The 22,184-nt window shown below is 51.6% G+C and overlaps 1 protein-coding gene and 1 long non-coding RNA gene across 3 annotated transcripts in view; one reads left to right on the forward strand and one right to left on the reverse strand.

Annotated features, from left to right (window-relative positions):
• The window catches only part of ATCAY (ATCAY kinesin light chain interacting caytaxin), a 42,802-nt gene that overhangs the window by 7,917 nt on the left and 12,701 nt on the right, over window positions 1–22,184 (forward strand). Inside the window, exons 3-8 of one of the 2 annotated variants that reach the window (XM_045378909.3) lie at window positions 11,344–11,402; window positions 12,500–12,721; window positions 14,910–15,095; window positions 15,528–15,630; window positions 17,071–17,202; window positions 18,385–18,471. In XM_045378909.3, coding sequence (XP_045234844.1) covers window positions 11,344–11,402; window positions 12,500–12,721; window positions 14,910–15,095; window positions 15,528–15,630; window positions 17,071–17,202; window positions 18,385–18,471 — 789 coding nt within the window. The remainder of the gene's footprint in view (window positions 1–11,343; window positions 11,403–12,499; window positions 12,722–14,909; window positions 15,096–15,527; window positions 15,631–17,070; window positions 17,203–18,384; window positions 18,472–22,184) is intronic. The other variant, XM_074025398.1, reaches the window with a different exon arrangement.
• The window catches only part of LOC135968468 (uncharacterized), a 97,279-nt gene continuing 82,901 nt past the window's right edge, over window positions 7,807–22,184 (reverse strand). Inside the window, exon 2 of the long non-coding RNA XR_010583299.2 lies at window positions 7,807–7,969. This is a non-coding gene — a long non-coding RNA (uncharacterized lncRNA). The remainder of the gene's footprint in view (window positions 7,970–22,184) is intronic.

Genomic DNA, 22,184 nt, shown 5'->3' on the forward strand with positions numbered 1-22,184 from the left:
GAGGCAGAGGTTGCAGTGAGCCAAGATCGCACCACTGAACTCCAGCCTGGGCGACAGAGTGAGACTCTGACTCAAAATAAATAAATAAAATAAAATAAAATAAAAATAGTCAGGTATGCTGGTGTGCACCTGTAGTTCCAGCTTCTCAGGAGGCTGAGGCAGGAGGATTGTTTGGACCTGGGAGATTGCAGCAATGAGCTATGATCACACCACGGCACTGCAGCCTGGACAACAGAGCAAGACTGCATCTCTAAGAAAAATAATAAAAATTTTAAAATAATGTCATTTCAAGCAGCACAGCATAAACAAAGGCACATAAGCTTTGGGATCAGACACCCATGGTTCAAATCCCAATTCCCCAGCAAGTTTGCTCTGCCATCTGGGCTACCTCTTTGGGCGTCTCAGTGCCTCTGTTTTCTGATCTGTAAAATGGGACAATAATCTCCCGCACACCAGGTGGTTGTGGAATTTCGATGAAACAGCCGACATGGGCTGTGCAAATGACGAAGGCAGCACAAATAAATAATCATCTCCAGTGTTACTATTATTATTAGCTCCCTTTCCCCCTACTGATGTTTTTTTCTTTTTTTTTTTTTTTTTTTTTTTTTGAGACAGAGTCTCACTCTGTCACCCAGGCTGGAGTGCAGTGTGCGATCTCAGCTCACTGCAACCTCCGCCTCCCGGGTTCAATTGATTCTCCTGCCTCAGCCTCCCAAGTAGCTGGATTACAGGCACCCGCCACCACGCCTAGCTCATTTTTGTATTTTTAGTAGAGACGAGGGCTCACCATGTTGGCCAGGCTGGTCTCGAACTCTCAACCTCAGGTGATCTGCCCACCTCAGCCTCTCAAAGTGCTGGGATTATAAGCATGAGCCATTAGGCCCAGCTCCACTGATAATTTTTTTGTTTGTTTGTTTTGAGACAGTCTTGCTCTGTCACCTAAGCTGGAGTGCAGTGGCACAATCTCGGCTCACTGCAACCTCCACCTCCCGGGTTCAAGCAATTCTCCCACCTCAGCCTCCCGAGTAGCTGGGATTACAGGCACCCACCACCACACCCAGCTATTTTTGTATTTTTGGTAGAGACGGAGTTTCAACATGTTGGCCAGGCTGGTCTCGAACTCGCAACCTCAAGTGATCTGCCTGCCTCGGTCTCCCAAAGTGCTGGGATTACAGGCGTGAGCCACCCCACCCGGCCTCTGCCGATAAGTTTAAAAGCTCTTGTCTCACCCAAGGCTTCTTGAGACAAAGACCGAGGCTGAGCGCAGCTGCAAATGTGAGCTGGAGGCCGTTCTGGAAGGGGTGAGGCCAGCGGGAGCGGGAGGAGGGAGTGCTTCTGGTGGATTTCTTACAGCTGCAAGGCTGCTCGCCCCCCCCCCCCCCCCCCCCCCCCCCGCTGCAGCAGCTCTGCGTTTGCAGGACAGCGGCCTCGCTGTGCCAGCCTGGGCCCCACAAGCTACGCCTTTGCCAACAGGGCACTTCCTCCACGAGGCTCTGTCTTCCTCGTCTCCGGAGGGACTGAGTGCAGCTCCTCGGTGCAGGTCCAGCTGCGGCCACACATAACCACCTCTGTCTGCTGCAAAACAGCTCACAATTCTATTTCTTCCAGCCCAGCCATCCCCTCCCCTGGGGACTGCAGAAATGGTCTTTGTACTTCCCCTAAGGATGTCGGACAGAGCTCTGCATGGCCTCTGTCCTTCAAGCCCTTTTTTTTTTTTTTTTTTTTTTTGAGACAGAGTCTCACTCCATCACCCAGGCTGGAGAGCAGTGGTGCAGTCTCGGCTCACTGCAACCTCCGCTTCCCGGTTTCAAGCAATTCTCATGCCTCAGCCTCCCAAGTAGCTGGGGTTACAGGTACGCACCACCACGCCTGACTCATTTTTGTATTTTCGTTAGAGACAGGGTTTCACCATGCTGGTCAGGCTGGTCTTGAACTCCTTACCTCAAGTGATTTGCCTGCCTCGGCCTCCCAAAGTGCTGGGATTACAAGTGTGAGCCACCGCGCCTGGCCTCCTTCTAGCATCTTCCTTCACTCTCACCCTTCTGCAGCCTGCTACGGAGCTAGCGCTGAAGGCAGTCCAGAGATTGCTTGCTGCCTCGATTTCTCCATTCATTCATTCTGATGCTATGCACTGACTGTATACCAGTCCCTTATAGCCTCATAACCCAATGCAAGGTGGCAGCTGGGTTCATGGTGCTTCTGACCAGGTCAGGGAGGGAAGGGGAGCTGTGATTCCTGGCTGTGAAGGGTGAGGAGGGATGAGCCGGGGAAGGAGGTGGGGTGTAGGGGCCCCGCATTCCAAGCAGAGAGGACAGCATGTGCAAAGGCCCTGGGCTCAGTGGAAGCAGGTTGAGGGACTGAAGAAGGCTGTGTGGGGAAACTGAGGACTGGGGGAGGAGCTTGCCCAGGGCATCATAGCCGAGGAGTGTCAGGTGCAGTATGAGTTGCCTCACAGCTCCCTCTGCTCTCTTCCCCTCACAACTGAGTGGCTGCCGGTTTTGTTTGCTTGCTCGTAACTTTTTGTTTTTCGTTTTGGGTTTTTGGGGGGTTTTGTTTATTTATTTGAGACAGAATCTCGCTGTAACGCCCAGGCTGGAGTGCAATGACGTGACCTCGGCTCGCTGCAACCTCCACTTTCCAGGTTCAAGCAATTCTCCTGCCTCAGCCTCCCGAGTAGCTGGGATTACAGGTGCCCACCACCATGCCCAGCTAATTTTTATATCTTTAGCAGAGATGGGGTTTCACCACATTGGTCAGGTTGGTCTCGAACTCCTGACTTCAAGTGATCCACCCACCTCAGCTTCCCAAAGTGCTGTGATTACAGGTGTGAGTCACCATGCCTGGCTGCTTGTAACTTTTTTTTTTTTTTTTGAGACGGAGTCTCGCTCAGTTGCCCAGGCTGGGGTGCAGTGGCCGGATCTCAGCTCACTGCAAGCTCCGCCTCCCGGGTTCATGCCGTTCTCCTGCCTCAGCCTCCCATGTAGCTGGGACTACAGGCGCCTGCCACCACGCCCAGCTAAGTTTTGTATTTTTAGTAGAGACGGGGTTTCACCGTGTTAGTCAGGATGGTCTCGATCTCCTGACCTCGTGATCTGCCCATCTCGGCCTCCCAAAGTGCTGGGATTACAGGCGTGAGCCACCGCGCCCGGCCAACTTTTTAATTAATTTTTTTTTTTTTTTTTTCGAGACAGGGTCTTGTTCTGTCACCCAGGCTGGAGTGCGGTGATATAATCATAGCTCACTATAGCCTCCATGTCTCAGGCTGAGGCGTTCCTCCCACTGAAGCCTCCTGAATATCTGGGACCACAGGCATATGCCACCACACCCAACTATTTTTTATTTTCTGTAGAGACGGGGTCTCACTGTGTTGCCCAGGCTGGTCTCAAACTCCTGGGTTCAAATGATCCTCCCACCTCGGCCTCCCAAAATGCTGGGATTACAGGCATGAGCCCCTGTGCCTGGCCTGTTTTGAAATACTTCCAAACTTGGAAAAAAATTACAACAATGATATAAAGAATATCTGCACACCTTTAGAAGGATTATACAATTGTTAACATTTTGCTCCTTTTATATCAAAGTCAGCCCTTGGGGCTGGGCACAGTGACTCACATCTGTAATCCCAGCACTTTGGGAGACCAAGGCAGGCAGATCACCTGAGGTCGGGAGTTTGAGACCAGCCTGGCCAACATGGTGCAACCCCGTCTCTACTAAAAATACAAAAATCAGCTGGGTGTGGTGGCGGGCGCCTGTAATCCCAGCTACTGGGGAGGCTGAGGCAGGAGAATCGCTTGAACTCGGGAAGTGGAGGTTGCAGTGAGCCGAGATTGTGCTGCTGCACTCCGGCCTGGGTGACAGAGCAACTCTATCTCAAAAAAAAAGAAAAAGTATCCTCAATTGTCCCAATAATGTCCCATGTCCCTGTTTAGCTAATGCCCCACTCCAAACCCCAGATCCAAGACCCAGTCTGGGACGACTCGTTGCATCAGATTGAGTATACTGGGTTGTGTGTCTACTGGGGCGTGCGTCTCACCAGGCACTGGGACTTAAACTTCTGTCTTCTGGGGGAATACCATCCAACCCACCTCAGCAGGACGAAGCCACGCTGTGCATCTTGCATATGGTGGGACCCCCACATTCTTTTTTTTTTTTTTTTTTTGAGACAGAGTCTTGCTGTCGCCCAGGCTGGAGTACAGTGGCACGATCTCAGCTCACTGCAACCTCCACCTCCCCGGATCAAGCAATTCTCCTGCCTCAGCCTCCCTAGTAGCTGGGATTACAGGCACGCGCCACCACGCCTGGCTAATTTTAGTATTTTTAGTAGAGACGGGGTTTCGCCATGTTGGCCAGGCTGGTCTCGATCGCTTTACCTCGTGATCCGCCCGCCTCAGCCTCCCAAAGTGCTGGGATTACAGGTGTGAGCCACCACGCCCGGCTGGGACCTCCACTTTTTACCTGTGTTGCCCATCACGGAATTTGAAAGCCGACTCTGCAGAGGGCTAAGTGGATGTATTATACCCCGGGGCCATGGAGAGGATCTCCAGGTCTGGAGAGTCTGAGGTTTTCCTGGAGCTTGTGGAAGTAACAGGATCTCACCTGATCTTGGAAACTGCAGCTCCATGAACAAGCGGGGAGAGCTTGCTCCACCCATGTTTGGGAGCAGCGGGTCCTCCTTTAGGGAGCCTGGAGCCCTGCCAGGTCGGCTTCTCCAGTTCCGCCTGATCTTAAACCTTTCCTGAACATCCACTGCAATGGGCGGCTCAGCCTCAGGACCTCATCCCATCCCTGCCACACCGCCTCCCCCTGGCCCTCCCTCCCTCCTTTTTTTTTTTTTTTTTTTGAGACGGAGTCTTGCTCTGTCGCCTGGGCTGGAGTGCAGTGGCCGGATCTCAGCTCACTGCAAGCTCCGCCTCCCGGGTTCACGCCATTCTCCTGCCTCAGCCTCCCGAGTAGATAGGACTACAGGCGCCCGCCACCTCGCCCGGCTAGTTTTTTGTATTTTTTAGTAGAGACGGGGTTTCACGGTGTTAGCCAGGATGGTCTCGATCTCCTGACCTCGTGATCCGCCCGTGTCGGCCTCCCAAAGTGCTGGGATTACAGGCTTGAGCCACCGCGCCCGGCCCTCCCTCCCTCCTTACCCTCCATCCTCCAACCACTCCCTCCTCTCCCACTGCTCTCTCTGCGCCAGGCATCCTGTGTCTGCTTTCTGATGTGCCCTGGAACTTGGCAAGCTTATTCCGGTCCCAGAGCCTGGAACTCTGCACTGCCTTCCATCTGGAGTGCTCTTGCCTGGTCTCTGCAGGATGCCAACGTCATGCTTAAAAGTCTACACTTAAAAGTCACTTCCAGACAGGCACAGTGGCTCACTCCTGTAATCCCAGTGCTTTGGGAGGCGGAGGCGGGAGGATCACTTGAGCCCAGGAGTTCAAGACCAGCCTGCAAGACCCCATCTGCAGAAAAATATAAAAAGTATGTTTTTTATTATATTAGCTGGGTGGCCGGGCGCGGTGGCTCACACCTGTAATCCCAGCACTTTGGGAGGCCGAGGCGGGCGGATTACAAGGTCAGGAGATTGAGACCATCATAGCTAACACGGTGAAACCCCGTCTCTCCTAAAAATACAAAAAGTCAGCCGGGCGTGGCGGCAGGCGCCTGTAGTCCCAGCTACTTGGGAGGCTGAGGCAGGAGAATGGCGTGAACCCAGGGGGCGGAGCTTGCAGTGAGCCAAGATCATGCCACTGCACTCCAGCCTGGGCGACAGAGCGAGACTCCGTCTCAAAAAAAAAAAAAATTGCCAGGCGCGGTGGCTCACACCTGTAATCCCAGCACATTGGGAGGCTGAGACGGGCGGATCACAAGGTCAGGAGATTGAGACCATCCTGGCTAACAGGGTGAAACCCCGTTTCTACTAAAAAATAGAAAAAATTAGCCGGGTGTGGTGGCGGGCGCCTGTGGTCCCAGCTACTCGGGAGGCTGAGGCATAATGGTGTGAACCTGGGAGGCGGAGCTTGCAGTGAGCTGAGATCTGGCCACTGCACCCCAGCCTGGGCAACAGAGTGAGACTCCGTCTCAAAAAAAAAAAAAATTAAAAATTGATCGTTTTAAAGCTCATGATTCAGTGGCAGAGTCCATTCATAATGTTCTGCAACCCCACATCTATCTAATTTGAAGACATTTTCATCACCGTGAGAGGAAATCCTACTCCATTAAGTCAACCCCCATTTTCATCCCTCTCCCCCAACCCCTGGTGACCACATATCTACGTCCTGTGAAAATTTACGTGTTCTAAACATCTCTCTCTCTTTTTTTTTTCCTTTTCTTTTTTGAGCAGGGTGTCATTCTTTCACCTAGGTAGAGTGCAGTGGTACAATCATAGCTCACTGCAGCCTTGACCTCCCAAGTTTGAGCAATCCTCCTGCCTCAGCCTCCTGAGTACTTGGAACTAGACATGTACCACCACACCCAGCTAATTGTTTTGTATTTTTAGTAGAGATGGGCTTTCGTCATGTTGCCCAGACTGGTCTCAAACTCCTGGGCTCAATGAACCTGCCCGCCTCAGCCTTTCAAAGTGCTGGGATTACAGGCATGAGCCACCACACCCAGCCAACATTTCATGTAACTGGAATCACACACTGTGTGGCCTTTTGTGTCTGGCATCTCTCACTGAGCATGATGTCTTCAAGGTGCATCCATGCTGTGGTCTGTGTCAGAGCCTCATTCCTTTTCAGGGCTAAATAGTATTCCATTGAATGGGTATACCACATTTATTGATTCAGTCAGCTGTTAATGGACTGGTTGGTTGTTTTTGAGATGGAGTCTCACTGTGTCCCCAGCCTGGAGTGTAGTGGTGCGATTTCGGCTCACTGCAAACTTCGCCTCCTGGGTTCAGGCGATTCTCTTGCCTCAGCCTCCCGAGTAGCTAGGATTATAGGCATGCGCCACCACGTCCAGCTAATTTTTGTATTTTTAGTAGAGACAGGTTTCACCATGTTGGCCAGGATGATCTCGATCTCTTGACCTCATGATCTGCCCACCTCGGCCTCCCAAAGCGCCAGGATGACAGGCGTGAGCTACTGCGCCTGGCCGTCAATGGACTCTTGAATTGTTTCCACTTTTTGTTTTTTATGAATTATGCTCCTATGAACATTCAAGTATGAGTTTTCGTGTGAACAGATGTTTTCATTTCCTTTGGGAATCCGCTCCATTTTGATCTTTGCCATGAACAGGAGGAGGGTGACATCTGATTCCTCCTTTACCTCCAAGCCCCGTAGATGCACTGGAGACGCAGTGGTTACGCAAAAACATTTGATGAATGGAGAAAAGACAGAGGGAGGAAAAGAGAGAGGGAAAAAAACATTTGATGCATGGGTGAATGGGCAAAAGAGAGGGAGGGAAAGGGAGAGGGAAAAAGCGTAAATAGGTTTATGCCCCAAAAAGGTTACCAGCTCGTGCCCTAAGTGGAACAGAAACGAGGGGAATAAATCTTTTTTTTTTTGAGACAGAGTCTCACTTTGTTGCCCAGGCTGCAGTGCGATGGTGCGATCTCGGCTCACTGCAACCTCCACCTCCAGGGTTCAAACGACTCTCGTGCCTTAGCCTCCCGAGTGGCTGAGACTGCAAGCACGCACCACCACGCCCAGATAATTTTTGTATTTTTTAGTAGAGACTGGGTTTCACCATTTTGGCCAGGCTGGTCTTGAACTCCTGACCTCAGGTGATCTGCCCGCCTCAGCCTCCCAAAGTGCCAGGATTACAGACATGAGCCACCACGCCCGGCCAATAAATCTTTTTTATTTTTATTTTTATTTATTTATTTTATTTTATTTTTTTTTTTTTGAGACGGAGTCTTGCTCTGTCACCCAGGCTGGAGTGCAGTGGCCGGATCTCAGCTCACTGCAAGCTCCGCCTCCCGGGTTCACGCCATTCTCCTGCCTCAGCCTCCCGAGTAGCTGGGACTACAGGCGCCCGCCACCTCGCCCGGCTATTTTTTTTGTATTTTTTAGTAGAGACGGGGTTTCACCGTGTTAGCCGGGATCGTCTCTCGATCTCCTGACCTCGTGATCCGCCCGTCTCGGCCTCCCAAAGTGCTGGGATTACAGGCTTGAGCCACCGCGCCCGGCCAATAAATCATTTTTTTAAAGGAAAGGAACACGCATTCCACCGCCCTTCCTGTCTAAACAGCTTGCCTTGCAGCTGAGCCAGGAATGTTGAGTTACAGAGATGAATTAAGCTGTAGCCTGGCTTCCCTGAGTCAGCACGCCCTGCCGCTAGGACCTCTGGCAGCTCCGTGCAAAATGTTCTGCCCGGAATGGAATATTTCCCAGGGTAGCCAAAGAGCCAGAGCTCCTGGGTCAAACTCGGGCGGCAAGGGCTGTGGCTTCAAGAAGTGGTCCGGGGCCAGGTGCAGTGGCTCACCCCTATAATCCCAGCATTTCCGTCTCATAAAAAAAAAGAAAAAGTTGCAAAGTTAGTACAAGAATTCCTGCAGACTGGGCACCTGTTTTCTCCCATAATTAACATCTTATATTAGCTGTGTATATTTTATATTTGTCACAATTGATGAATCAATATTGATACTATTGGTTATTGATAACCAACACTGATCAATAACGATATTGATCAATGTTGGTTATTAGTTGCCAAAGTCCACGCTTTTTTAGATTTTCATAGTTTTTCCTAATGTCCTCTTTTGCTTTTTTCTTTTCTCTCGTTTTTTTTTTTTTTTTTTTTTTTTAAGAGACAGGGTCTCACTCTGTCATCCAGGCTGGAGTGCAGTGGTGCGATCATACCTCACTGTAGCCTCCACCTCCCGGGCTGAAGCAGCCCTGCCACCTCAGCCTCCAGCGTAGCTGGGACTACAGGCACCACCATGTCCAGCTAATCTTTGTATTTTTTGTAGAGACGGAGTTTTGCCATGTTGCCCAGGCTGGCCTACTGTCCTTTTCCTTCTGCCCCACAACCCCATCCAGGATCCCAGATGACATTTAGTTAACACATCTCCTGACACTCCTCTGGACTGTGGCGGTCTCCCTGTCTTTCTTGTTTTGATGCCCTTGATATTTTTCTTTGTTTGCTTGTTTGTTTTGAGATGTAATCTCGCTCTGTCACCCAGCCTGGAGTGCAGTGGCACGATCTCGGCTCACTGCAACCTCCGCCTCCTGGGTTCAAGCAATTCTCCTGCCTCAGCCTCCTGAGTAGCTGGGATTACAGGTGTCCTCCACCACGCCTGGCTAATTTTTGTATTTTTAGTAGAGACGGGGTTTCACCATGTTGTCCAGGATGGTCTCGAACTCCTGAGCGCAAGTGATCCTCCCACTTCAGCCTCCCAAAGTGCTAGGATTACAGGCGTGAGTCACTGCGCCCGGCCCATCCTGTATTTTTTGGAATGACATCACTACACACAGCCTACAGAGAGTTATCCTTCATATTCTTCTTTTTTTTTCAGATGGGGTCATGCTCTGTTGCCCAGGCTGGAGTGCAGTGGCACAATCTCAGCTCACTGCAAGCTCCGCCTGCCGGGTTCACGCCATTCTCCTGCCTCAGCCTCCCGAGTAGCCGGGACTACAGGCGCCGCCACCAGGCCTGGCTAATTTTTTGTATTTTTTAGTAGAGACGGGGTTTCACCGTGTTAGCCAGGATGGTCTCGATCTCCTGACCTCGTGATCTGCCCGCCTCGGCCTCCCAAAGTGCTGGGATTACAAGCGTGAACCACCCACCGTGCCCAGCCTATCCCTCGTCTTCTTGAGGGCAGATCTGTACATAAACTATTTTCAGTTCTTCTGCACAAGAAATGTGTCTCTTGTCTGCTGTTTATTTGTTCAGTGACTTATTATATCCGTATGGACTCGTAGACATGTATTTCCTCTCTTGGGTGATATCAATATTGCATTATGTATTTGGTTGCACAAACTGGTTCACCATTGACACAGATCTCTTCTGGTTGACTCAGGTTTTTGTGGGGTTTTTTATTTATTTATTTTTAACACTTTTTGCTGCATTTGAGAGTCAACAGCTCATCAGAGACCAAATCTCGCAGGGTTGCCCTAGAGAGAATTCAACTTCTTAACATATTTCCAAGTTTTTGAAGTCATGTGCTCTCTGGGGAAAACCTTCATTCTCCTCAAGCCATCCAAAAATCTCCAAAAATCTTAATATTAATTTGATGATTAAAAGGAGCCCTTCAGGCCGGGCGCGGTGGCTCAAGCCTGTAATCCCAGCACTTTGGGAGGCCGAGATGGGCGGATCACGAGGTCAGGAGATCGAGAGACGATCCCGGCTAACACAGTGAAACCCCGTCTCTACTAAAAAATACAAAAAAATAGCCGGGCGAGGTGGCGGGCGCCTGTAGTCCCAGCTACTCGGGAGGCTGAGGCAGGAGAATGGCGTAAACCCGGGAGGCGGAGCTTGCAGTGAGCTGAGATCCGGCCACTGCACTCCAGCCTGGGTGACAGAGCAAGACTCCGTCTCAAAAAAAAAAAAAAAAAAAAAAAAAAAAGGAGCCCTTCAGCCCTGATGCATTATAATTTTCTTCCTCTGCTAAAGAAAAAACATGCTGGCCAGGCGCAGTGGCCATCACGCCTGTAATCCCAGCACTTTGAGGCCGAGGTGGGTGAATCACAAGGTCATGAGTTCGAGACCAGCTTGGCCAATATGGTGAAACTCCGTCCCTACTAAAAATACAAAAATTAGCCGGGCATGGTGGCGGGCACCTGTAGTCCCAGCCACTTGGGAGGCTGAGGCAAAAGAATTGCTTGAACCCGGGAGACGGAGGTTGCAGTGAGCCGAGATTGCGCCATCGTACTCCATCCAGCCTGGGTGACACAGCGAGACTCTGTCTCAAAAAAAAAAAAAAAAAAAAAGAAGAACGAATGAACGAACAAAAAGAAAAAGAAAAAACGTGCTGCTTGTGGTGGCTCACGCCCGTAATCCCAGCCCTTTGGGAGGCCAAGGTGGGAAGATAGCTTGAACCCAGGAGTTCAAGAGCAGCGTGGGAAACATAGCGAGATCCCATCTCTACAAAAAACTACAAAATTAGCTAGCCATGGTGGTGTGTGCCTGCAGTCCCAGCTACTCAGGAGGCTGAGGCAGGAGGATCTCTTGAGCATAGGAAGTTGAGGCTGTAGTGAGCCATGATCACGCTACTGCACACCAGCCTGGGTGACAGAGTGAGGCTCTGTCTCCAAAAAAAATGTATATATTTAAGTCCAGTGATTCTCCAGAACTAACTGCGTTTTGCTTTTGTTCTTGTCTGACTTGCCTGGCTGGACCTGTCTGGGCAACTCCACTGTCCTCTGACTGAATCTCTGGTGCCCGGCGACTGATGCCCATTCCTGGATGGGTCCGTAGGCCGCTCCCAGAAGAGACGGGGGTGGAATTGCTTGGCAGCCCGGTAGAAGACACATCCTGTAAGTTTCCACGTCCACAGAAGGGCAGAAATGAGCTCAGTGCTTCTGGGTTTCAGCCCTGCCTGGGGCTGTAACTGTAGAAATGTCACAGGCCACACCGTGGGCAGAATGTTCCGTCCTGGGGTCTACGGTGGAAGTGGCTGTGGTGGGTGAGAGACACAGTGGACAATGGCGCTGTCGTGAAGCCAGCACGCCGTGTTGCTGTGTGTCCCTGTGCTAGTCACTCAGCTTCTCTGTGCCTCCAATGCCTCATCTACTAAATGTAGGTAGTGAGCTTCTCGCAGAGGGGGCATGTAAGGATTAAATGAGGTGATGCCAAGCGCCCTGGAGGCACAAAGTCAGCACAGCCAAGGGCACCCTGGGAGGCTCTGCTATCCAGAGCTCTAAACATATACATTTTAAGGTATAATACATTATATTGGACCCAAATATATACATTTTTTAGGAGACCAGGTCATAACTCTGTCATCCAGGCTGGAGTGCAGTGGCGTGATCCTTCCTTTATTTATTTATTTATTTATTTATTTTTGAGATAGAGTTTCGCTCTGTCACCCAGGCTGGAGTGCAATGCTATGATCTCAGCTCACTGTAACCTCTGCCTCCTGGGCTCAAGTGATTCTCCTGCCTCAGCCTCCCAAGTAGCTGGGATTACAGGTGCCCACCACCACAACTGGCTAATTTTTGTATTTTTAGTAGAGACGGGGTTTCGTCATGTTGGCCAGGCTGGTCTCGAACTCCTGACCTCAGGTGATCCGCCCGCCTTGGCCTCCCAAAGTGCTGGGATTACAGGCGTGAGCCACCGCGCCAGGCCAAAGTCAGGCTTTGAACTCATGTCTACCCAATGTCCAAGCATCCATCTTTAATCTCTGAGGCAAGTGCCCCGCCCCTGCCCACAGGACAGTGGTTATAACATTCACCCCGTCAGGATGATGCCTGCTTAATTCTGCCCGCCCCCAACAATGGCATGGACACAGAAGGAAGCCTACCCTCTCTTCCCCATTCCTGTATGATAAAACAGCTTCCACCAGGTAGGAAAACGGGGAGGAGGTAAAAGAGAGAAAGCAAAGATTTTTTCCGTGTTTCTCATTTCCCTGCAGCTCCTCCCAACACGCTAAACTTCAACGGAGCGCATCGTAAGAGGAAGACGCTGGTGGCCCCAGATATCAACATTTCTCTGGATCAGAGTGAGGGATCCCTGCTGTCCGATGACTTCTTGGATACCCCTGATGACCTGGATATTAACGTGGATGACATCGAGACCCCCGATGAGACTGACTCGCTGGAGTTCCTGGGGAATGGCAACGAACTGGAGTGGGAAGGTAAAGTTCGGGGTCTCTCGGGGGCCTGCGGGAGGGCCCCCACCTTTCTGTCTCTGGATTCCTATAGGCTCAGAGTCACAAGTGGGGCAGGGGCTCTAAGCTGTCTAGCCTTAAATCCAGGAGATCAAGGCTGCAGTGAGACGTGATCATGCCACTGCACTCTAGCCTGGACAACAGAATGGGACCCTGTCTTAAAAATAACATTTTTGCTGGGCGCGGTGGCTCATGCCTATAATCCCAGCACTTTGGGAGGCCGAGGCGGGTGGATCATAAGGTCAGGAGATCGACCTCATGATCACCGTGGCTAACACGGTAACACCCTGTCTCTACTAAAAATACAAAAAATTAGCCAGGCATGGTAGTGGGCACCTGTAGTCCCAGTGACTCGGGAGGCTGAGGCAGGAGAATGGCGTGAACCTGGGAGGCGGAGCTTGCACTGAGCCGAGATCATGCCACTGCAGTCCAGCCTGGGCGACAGAGCGAGACTCCATCTCAAAAAAATAAAATAAAATAAAATAATAAAATAAAATAAATAAAATAAAATAAAATATTTTAAAAAGAGTGAGACCCTGTCTCAAAAATAAAATTTTTTTTTTTTTTTTTTTTTGAGACGGAGTCTCGCTCTGTCGCCCAGGCTGGAGTGCAGTGGCGCGATCTCGGCTCACTGCAAGCTCCGCCTCCCGGGTTCACGCCATTCTCCTGCCTCAGCCTCCGAGTAGCTGGGACTACAGGCGCCCGCCACCACGCCCAGCTAGTTTTTTGTATTTTTAGTAGAGACGGGGTTTCACCGTGTTAGCCAGGATGGTCTCGATCTCCTGACCTCGTGATCCACCCGCCTCGGCCTCCCAAAGTGCTGGGATTATAGGCTTGAGCCACCGCGCCCGGCCTAAAAATAAAATTTTTTAAAAAGAGAGCGAGGTGGGCCTGGGCGCCATGGCTCACGCCTGTAATCCCAGCACTTTGGGAGGCTAAGGCAGGCAGATCGCGAGGTCAGGAGATCGAGACCATCCTGGCTAACACGGTGACACCCCGTCTCTACTAAAAATACAAAAAGTTAGCCGGGCGTGGTGGCAGGTGCCTGTAATCCCAGCTACTCGGGAGGCTGAGGCAGGAGAATGGCGTGAACCCGGGAGGTGGAGTTTGCAGTGAGCCGATATCACACCACTGCACTCCAGCCTGGGCGACAGAATGAGACTCTGTCTCAAAAACAAAAAAAAGAAAAAAAAAGAAAGGGAAGGAGGGAGGGAGAGAGAGAGAAAGAAAGAAGGAAAGGAAGGAAAGAGAGAGAAAAAGAAAGAAAAGAATTAAGGACCGGCCAGCACGGTGGCTCAAGCCTGTAATCTCAGCACTTTGGAAGGCCAAGACGGGTGGATCACGAGGTCAGGAGATCGAGACCATCCTGGCTAACACGGTGAAACCCCGTCTCTACTAAAAAATACAAAAAACTAGCCGGGCGAGGTGGCGGGCGCCTGTAGTCCCAGCTACTCGGGAGGCTGAGGCAGGAGAATGTCGTAAACCCGGGAGGCGGAGCTTGCAGTGAGCTGAGAACTGGCCACTGCAGTCCAGCCTGGGCGACAGAGCGAGACTCCGTCTCAAAAAAAAAAAAAAAAAAGGAATTCAGGACAATGCAGTGTCTCATGCCTGTAATCCCAGAGCTTCGGGAGGCCAGGGTAGGAGGATTGCTTAAGGCCACGAGTTTGAGACCAGCCTGGGCAACATATCGAAACCTTATCTCTACAAAAATACAAAAATTAGCTGGGTGTGGTGGTGCCCAACTGTAGTCCCAGGTATCTGGGAGGCTGAGGCATGAGGACCGCTCTCTGTGTGCCAGGCTCCTGGGAGAGTAGAACCCAGGCACGCATGTCCCGAGTGCCCTCGTGGTTTGATGAAGCAGATGCGTTCACCAGCTCTGAGAAGCTCCAGGACACAGGTCCTTAACCAACAGAGCACCCTGGGAGGCCAGCAAAGGGAATGTCCAGAAAGGCTTCCTGGAGGAGGCGGCATTTGAGCCAGGCCTTGAAGCGGGAGTGGGAGAGGAAAATGGGTCAGCAGGGCAGCCAGGTGGGGAGAAGAGAAGGACGTGTGGGTTCCGGCACCAAGGGACACGGGAGAGGGGAAGGAAGGCTGAGTGGGAGGGCGGGAGGTATCTGGACTCGCATCCATGCGACTCTTCCCCTCCTGCTTCTAGATGACACCCCCGTGGCCACCGCCAAGAACATGCCCGGGGACAGCGCAGATCTATTTGGGGACGGCACGACGGAGGACGGCGGTGCCGCCAACGGGCGCCTGTGGCGGACGGTGATCATCGGGGAGCAAGAACACCGTATAGACCTGCACATGATCCGGCCTTACATGAAAGTGGTCACCCACGGAGGTGAGACCTGCCCCTTGGCGCCCCCTTGGGGCTCCAGCCCGGCCCGTGGGGCATCAGGAGGCTCGTCAGTGCCCCTCTCTGAACCTCAGTCTCTTTGCCTGATGCACTGGGATGTTAAGCCGTCAACTCGCTTGGGGTGGACGGACTATGGGCAAGGTGTGCATGGCCAGGCAGGCGCAGTGAGGGCTCCTGATGGTCACTGTCACTCCCCAACAAAGGCAGAGACTGGCTGAGGGGTCACTGGCTACTGTGGCTCAGAGCCTTGCCCTCCGGAGCGTGTGGGCACCGACTGGCTGAGGGGTCACTGGCTATTGTGGCTTAGCGCCTTGCCCTCCCGAGCGTGTGGGCACCGGGACGTGGTGGGTGGTGCGCAGGAGGCAGCTCAGGGCTGGGAGAGGAGTCTGACGTTGCCGACCAGCTGCCTCTCCGCAGGGTACTATGGCGAAGGCCTCAACGCCATCATCGTCTTCGCAGCCTGCTTCCTTCCAGACAGCAGCCTCCCCGACTACCACTACATCATGGAGAACCTCTTCCTGTGAGTCCCCGCCCGCGTGGGCAGCCTTGGGCCAGCTCTGACGCCTCCCTGGACGCAGGGGCACCAGGTTGCAAGGATTGCATTGTGGGCCTAGGAAGCCTGCCTGGCACCAAGGAAGAGCGTGGCGGCCACAGACCTTGATCTGAGTCCCTGCTGGCCCTGAGGCTCACAGTGGCTTTCCTTCTGGGCCACCCTGTTCTCCTCACCGTCCTCCTCCTCTTCCTCCTCCTCCCCTTCTTCCTTCCCCCTCCTCCCCTTTCTTCTCCTCCTCCTCCCCCTCCCTCTTCCTCCTCCCCCTCCCCTTCCTCCCTCTCCTCTTCCTTTTCCTCCTCCCCTTCCTCTCTCTTCTTTTCTCCTCTTCCTCCTTTTCGTCCTCTTGTCTATCATTTACTGAGCAGTTACTCTGTGGCAGCCGTGGGCTAAGGGGTTCCCATCTGCTAACACATCCCACCCTGACCACAGCCCTGTAAGGCAGACGCCATTCCCTCCATTCTACGGGTGAGCACCCTGAGCACAGAGAGGCTGAGTCACTTGCCCAAAGACACACAGGTGTCATTTTATGATGACAGATACAGGCAATACGCACACAGCACCTGATAGCTGATATGAAGAGCTCATCAATCATGACAACTCTTATCATTGTTATTAGTAAGATTTCCATCTTCAAGCCGGGCACAAGGCCTCACGTCTGTAATCCCTACAGTTTGGGAGGCTGAGGTGGGAGGATCGCTTGAGTCCAGGAATTTGAGACCAACCTGGCCAACATGGTGAAACCCCATCTCTACTAAAAATACAAAAATTAGCCAGGCATATTAGCGGGCGCCTGTGGTCCCAGCTACTTGGGAGGCTGAGGCAGGAGAATCGCTTGAACCCGGGAGGCGGGGGTTGCAGTGAGCCAAGATGGCACCACTGTATTCCAGCCTGGGTAACAGTACGAGACTCCGTCTCAAAAAAAAAAAAAAAAAAAAAAAAAGCAAGGTCTAGAGACCAGCCTGGCCAACATAGTGAAACCCTGTCTCTACTAAAAATACAACAACTTAGCTGGGCTTGGTGGCAGGTGCCTTTAATCCCAGCTACTAGGGAGGCTGCGGCAGGAGAATCGCTTGAACCCGGGAAGCGGAGGTTGCAGCGAGCCAAGATCGCACCACTGCTCTCCAGCCTGGGCGACAAGAACGAAACTTCATCTCAAAAAAAAAAAAAAGCAAGACTCAATAAAAGGGTAACTGCCCTAGGAGGCTGCCCGCTGACACTCATGTGGAGTGTGCTGGGATCATCCATGTCCGCTCCCACCCTGCAGTCCGCCAGGACAGCAGACAACACCAGGACCAGTGCGGCTGGCCCAGCCAGGGCAGGGGTGGAGGCACGCGGGGTCGGCACCACAGGTGTCCTGACGCTGGACCCCTCCATGTTGGGTCCCTGCCTTCTGTGCCCCGTGAGCAGGTACGTCATCAGCAGCTTAGAGCTCCTGGTGGCTGAGGACTACATGATCGTGTACCTGAACGGCGCCACGCCCCGGCGAAGGATGCCGGGGATCGGCTGGCTGAAGAAGTGCTACCAGATGATCGATCGGAGGTGAGGTGGGGATGCCTCAGGAAGCACAGCGGGGGCATGAAAATCACACAGGGGGCCGGCCTTGGTGGCTCACACCTGGAATCCCAGCATTTCGAGAGGCTGAGGTGGGAGGGTCCCTTGAGCCCAGGAGTTTGAGACGAGCCTGGGCAACAGAGCAAAACCCTGTCTCTACAGAAACACTTATAGGCTGGGCGAGGGGGATCACACCTGTAATCCCAGCACTTTGGGAAGCCAAGGTGGGCGGATCACCTGAGGTCAGGAGTTCAAGACCAGCCTGGCCAACATATAGTGAAATCCTATCTCTACTAAAAACATTCAAAAATTAGCTGGCCGTGGTGATGAATGCCTGTAGTCCCAGCTGCTTGGGAAGCTGAGGCAGGAGAATCACTTGAACCCAAGAGATGGAGTATGCAGTGAGCCAAGATCATGCCATTGCACTCCAGCCTGGGCGACAGAGCAAGTCTCTGTCCCCATGAAACAGTCACTCCCAATTCCTTCTCCCCAGGCCCTGGCACCCCCCATCCTACGTTCTGTCTCAGTGAATCTGATGACTCTAGGGACCTCCTAGGACTGGAATCACACAGGATTTGCCCTTTTGTATCTGGCTTTCCTCACTGAGTGTGACGTCCTCAGGGTGCATCCACATTGTAGGCTGTGTCAGAGCCTCCTTCCTTTTCATGGCTGCATAATATTCCATTGCATGGACGTACCACATATGGTTTGTCCATTCCATTCATCTTGATGGGCAAGGGCTGCTTCCACCCGGGGTTATCGTAAATAGCCTCAGAGTGACATTAAAATTGAGCCAGCAAATCCGTCCTTGCACCCAGGTTAGTGGAGGGAGGCTCCAAGGACAGGCTGGTCCCTCCTAGGGCATTAGGTGGTGAAAATACAATCTTGGCTGCTCAAATAACTGCCAGCCTGGTTCACCTGCTCTGCACCATGAGGTCTCTATCTACCTCATCCACCTTGGGGTCTTAGGGACTCAAAGGGTGTGTCTTTATCCCACCATGGGACCCCCATGTCTTGGATGGGGGCAGGGATTTGACAGGTACCTGGAGACCACATGTGAAATGAGCAAAGTGACGAATGCTTGCCTGTGGCTCTCCCGTCCCACCCAACTCCTCCCTCCCGAGGGCTCGCCCCAGGAGCCCATCTTGCTTCCTTTGCGGCCCCACACAGATTGCGGAAAAACCTGAAGTCCTTGATCATCGTCCACCCCTCGTGGTTCATTCGGACTGTGCTGGCCATCTCTCGCCCTTTCATCAGGTAAGATGAGGAGGCTACAACCCGAGTCTGGTGGCCTGAGTGTGTGTGAGTGTGTGTGTGTGTGTATGCATGCATTTGTGTGTGCATCTGTGTGTGCACATGTGTACGTGTGTGTGCATCTGTGTGTGTGTGCATCCATGTGTGTGTTTGATCTGCATGTTCCAGCTTCTCTATGATGATACGTATTATTGCTTTAAACAGTTTTAAATTGCACACAGCCAGGCACCGTGGCTCACACCTGTAATCCCAGCTACTCAGAAGGCTGAGGTGGGAGGATCGTTTAAGGCCAGCCTGAGCAACATAGCAAAACCCCCATCTCTACAAAAAATACAAAAATTAGCAGGACATGGTGGTGTGCACCTGTAGTTTCAGCTACTTGGGAGGCTCATGTGGGAGGATGGCTTGAGCCCAGGAGGTCAAGGCTGCAATGAGCCGTGATCAAGCCACTGTACTCCAGCCTGGGTGACCGAGTGAGACCCTGTCTCAAAAGAAAATCAGCCATGCATGGCATCACACGCCTGTAGTCCCAGCTACTCAGGAGGCTGAGGCAGGAGGATCACTTGAGCCCAGGAGGTAGAGGCTGCAGTGAGCTATGATCGCTGCACTGCACTCCAGCCTGGGAGACAGAGCAAAACCCTGTCTCTAAAAATAAAAAATATATATACATAAATAAATAATATGATTAATTAACAACAAATTTAAAATGTAAAACTATATATATTCTATAATGTGTATCATAGTTAACTACGTTAAGCATAGAGTAAAACAGATCAAGGGAAATAAAATTAGGCATGTTAAATGCCTTATTCAATCCAATAAAATGTCATGCAAATTTAATTTAATCTGATGCAAAACACTGAATTGAATAAAGATTCCTAATGTTCATGTTCCCAGTTACAAATCTGGGATGAGTGAAAGAGACGACAGGACACATTCACAGCAGGCACGATTTTCAAGGCAGACTCTTTGAACATGCTGTTTTCAAGGACTGCTAAGTACCCTGAAGGGGTTTATTTACATATTAGCAAAATGAGATGAGGAATACACTAATTATGGATCATTTGCACTAATAATGAATCACGCAGGCAAAATGGCAAACACGCATTTCAGTCTAAGAGAATTGCACTTTCTCCTCTATATTCCAGAATTCAGAAACATAGATTGCCTTTGCCTTTTTTTTTTTTTTTTTTTTTTGAGACAGAGTCTCGCTCTGTCGCCCAGGCTGGAGTGCAGTGGCCGGATCTCAGATCACTGCAAGCTCCACCTCCCGGGTTTACGCCATTCTCCTGCCTCAGCCTCCCGAGTAGATGGGACTACAGGCGCCCGCCACCTCGCCCGGCTAGTTTTTTGTATTTTTAGTAGAGATGGGGTTTCACCGTGTTCGCCAGGATGATCTCGATCTCCTGACCTCGTGATCCGCCCGTCTTGGCCTCCCAAAGTGCTGGGATTACAGGCTTGAGCCACCGCGCCCAGCCCACCTTTGCCTTTAATGCAGATATTGGGTTGGTGCAAAAATAATGGGAGTTCTTGCCACACATTTCATTACAAAAACTACAATCACTCTTGCACCAACCCAATAATTCTATTCTTCACAGGGCGCCATGGCTCATGCCTGTAATCCCAACACTTTGGAAGGTCGAAATGAGAGAATCGCTTGAGCCCGGGAGTTCAAGACCAGCCTGGGCAACATAGCAATACCCTGTCTCTACAAAAAAAAAAATTTTTTTTAATACGGCCGGGTGTGGTGACTCAGGCCTGTAATCCTAGCATTTTGGGAGGCTGAGGCAGGTGGATCACTTGAGGTCAGGAGTTCCAGACCAGCCTGGCCAACACAGCAAAACCCCATCTCTACTAAAAATGACAAAAATTAGTGGTGGCTCACGCCTGTAGTCCTAGCTACTCGGGAGGCTGAGGCACAAGAATTGCTTGAGCCTGGGAGACAGAGGTTGCAGTGAGCTGAGATCAGGCCACTGCACTCCAGTCTAGGTAACAGAGCAAGACTCTGTCTCCAAAATAAATAAATAAATAAATAATAAAAGAATTAAATTCTATCACTTTTGTTTTATTTGGCCATGGAGAATGTTGAAGATGTAATTTTTTTTTTTTTTTTTTTTTTTGAGACGGAGTCTGGCTCTGTCGCCCAGGCTGGAGTGCAGTGGCCGGATCTCAGCTCACTGCAAGCTCCGCCTCCCAGGTTCACACCACTCTCCTACCTCAGCCTCCCAAGTAGCTGGGACTACAGGCGCCCGCCACCTCGCCCGGCTAGTTTTTTGTATTTTTTTTAGTAGAGACGGGGTTTCACCGTGTTAGCCAGGATGGTCTCGATCTCCTGACCTCGTGATCCGCCCGTCTCGGCCTCCCAAAGTGCTGGGATTACAGGCTTGAGCCACCGCGCCCGGCGAAGATGTAATTTTTGACTCTACAAAGGGGGAAGGAGCTGTAAGCTATCCCCATTTAAAAGCCAACAAGACTGGAGGCTGATTATGGGCTCCTATACAACCCTGAGGTTTCATGATTATATAAATGAAAAGGAAATTTCTGGCCGGGCGCGGTGGCTCAAGCCTGTAATCCCAGCACTTTGGGAGGCCGAGACGGGCGGATCACGAGGTCAGGAGATCAAGACCATCCTGGCTAACACGGTGAAACCCCGTCTCTACTAAAAAATACAAAAAAAACTGGCCAGGCGAGGTGGCGGGCGCCTGTAGTCCCACCTACTCGGGAGGCTGAGGCAGGAGAATGGCGTGAACCCGGGAGGCGGAGCTTGCAGTGAGCTGAGATCCGGCCACTGCACTCCAGCCTGGGCGACAGAGCGAGACTCCGTCTCAAAAAAAAAAAAAAAGAAAAGGAAATTTCTATTTGTGCCACGATGATCTAAACATTCGGCACGTGGCCGGGCGCGATGGCTCAGCCTATAATCCCAGCACTTTGGGAGGCCAAGATGGGTGGATCACCTGAGGTCAGGAGTTCGAGACCAGCCTGGCCAACATGGTGAAACCCCATCTCTACTAAAAATACAAAAATCAGCCAGGCATGGTGGCGCATGCCTGCAATCCCAGCTACTCGGGAGGCTGAGGCAGGAGAATCGCTTGAACCCTGGAGGCAGAGGTTGCAGTGAGTTGAGATTGCGCCATTGCACTCCAGTCTGGGCTACAGGATAAGACTCTGTCTCAAAAATAAATAAATAAATAATTTAAATAAATCTTTAACCTCTAAAAATACACATAAAACACCAGGCACGGTGGCTCACACCTCTAATCTCAGCACTTTGAGAGGCTAAGGCAGGAGGATCGCTTGAGGCCAGGAGTTGAAGACGAGTCTGGGCAACAGAGCGAGACCTCCATCTCTACAGAAAAATTTTTTTTAATTAGCCAGGCCTGGTGACACGCACCTGTGATCCCAGCTACTCGGAGACTGAGGGAGGAGGATCACTTGAGCCCAGGAGGCCAAGACTGCAGTGAGCCATGATTGCACCACTGCACTCCAACCTGGGTGACAGAGTGAGACTCTGTCTCTAAAAAAAAAAAAAAAAGAATACCATGATGTGCTGGTGACGAAACACCAGGTGGTACCAGATGGCCAGAGCTCAGGGCTGGACAGGAAAGAACCATTCATCCCTAAAGAACAGAGAATTGGGCCAGGCGGGGTGGCTCATGACTGCACTTTGGGAGGTAGAAGCGGGCAGATCATGTGAGGTTAGGAGTTGGAGACCAGCC

The sequence above is a fragment of the Macaca fascicularis genome, chromosome 19, assembly GCF_037993035.2.
Source record: "Macaca fascicularis isolate 582-1 chromosome 19, T2T-MFA8v1.1".
NCBI classification, from domain to species: Eukaryota; Metazoa; Chordata; class Mammalia; order Primates; family Cercopithecidae; genus Macaca; species Macaca fascicularis.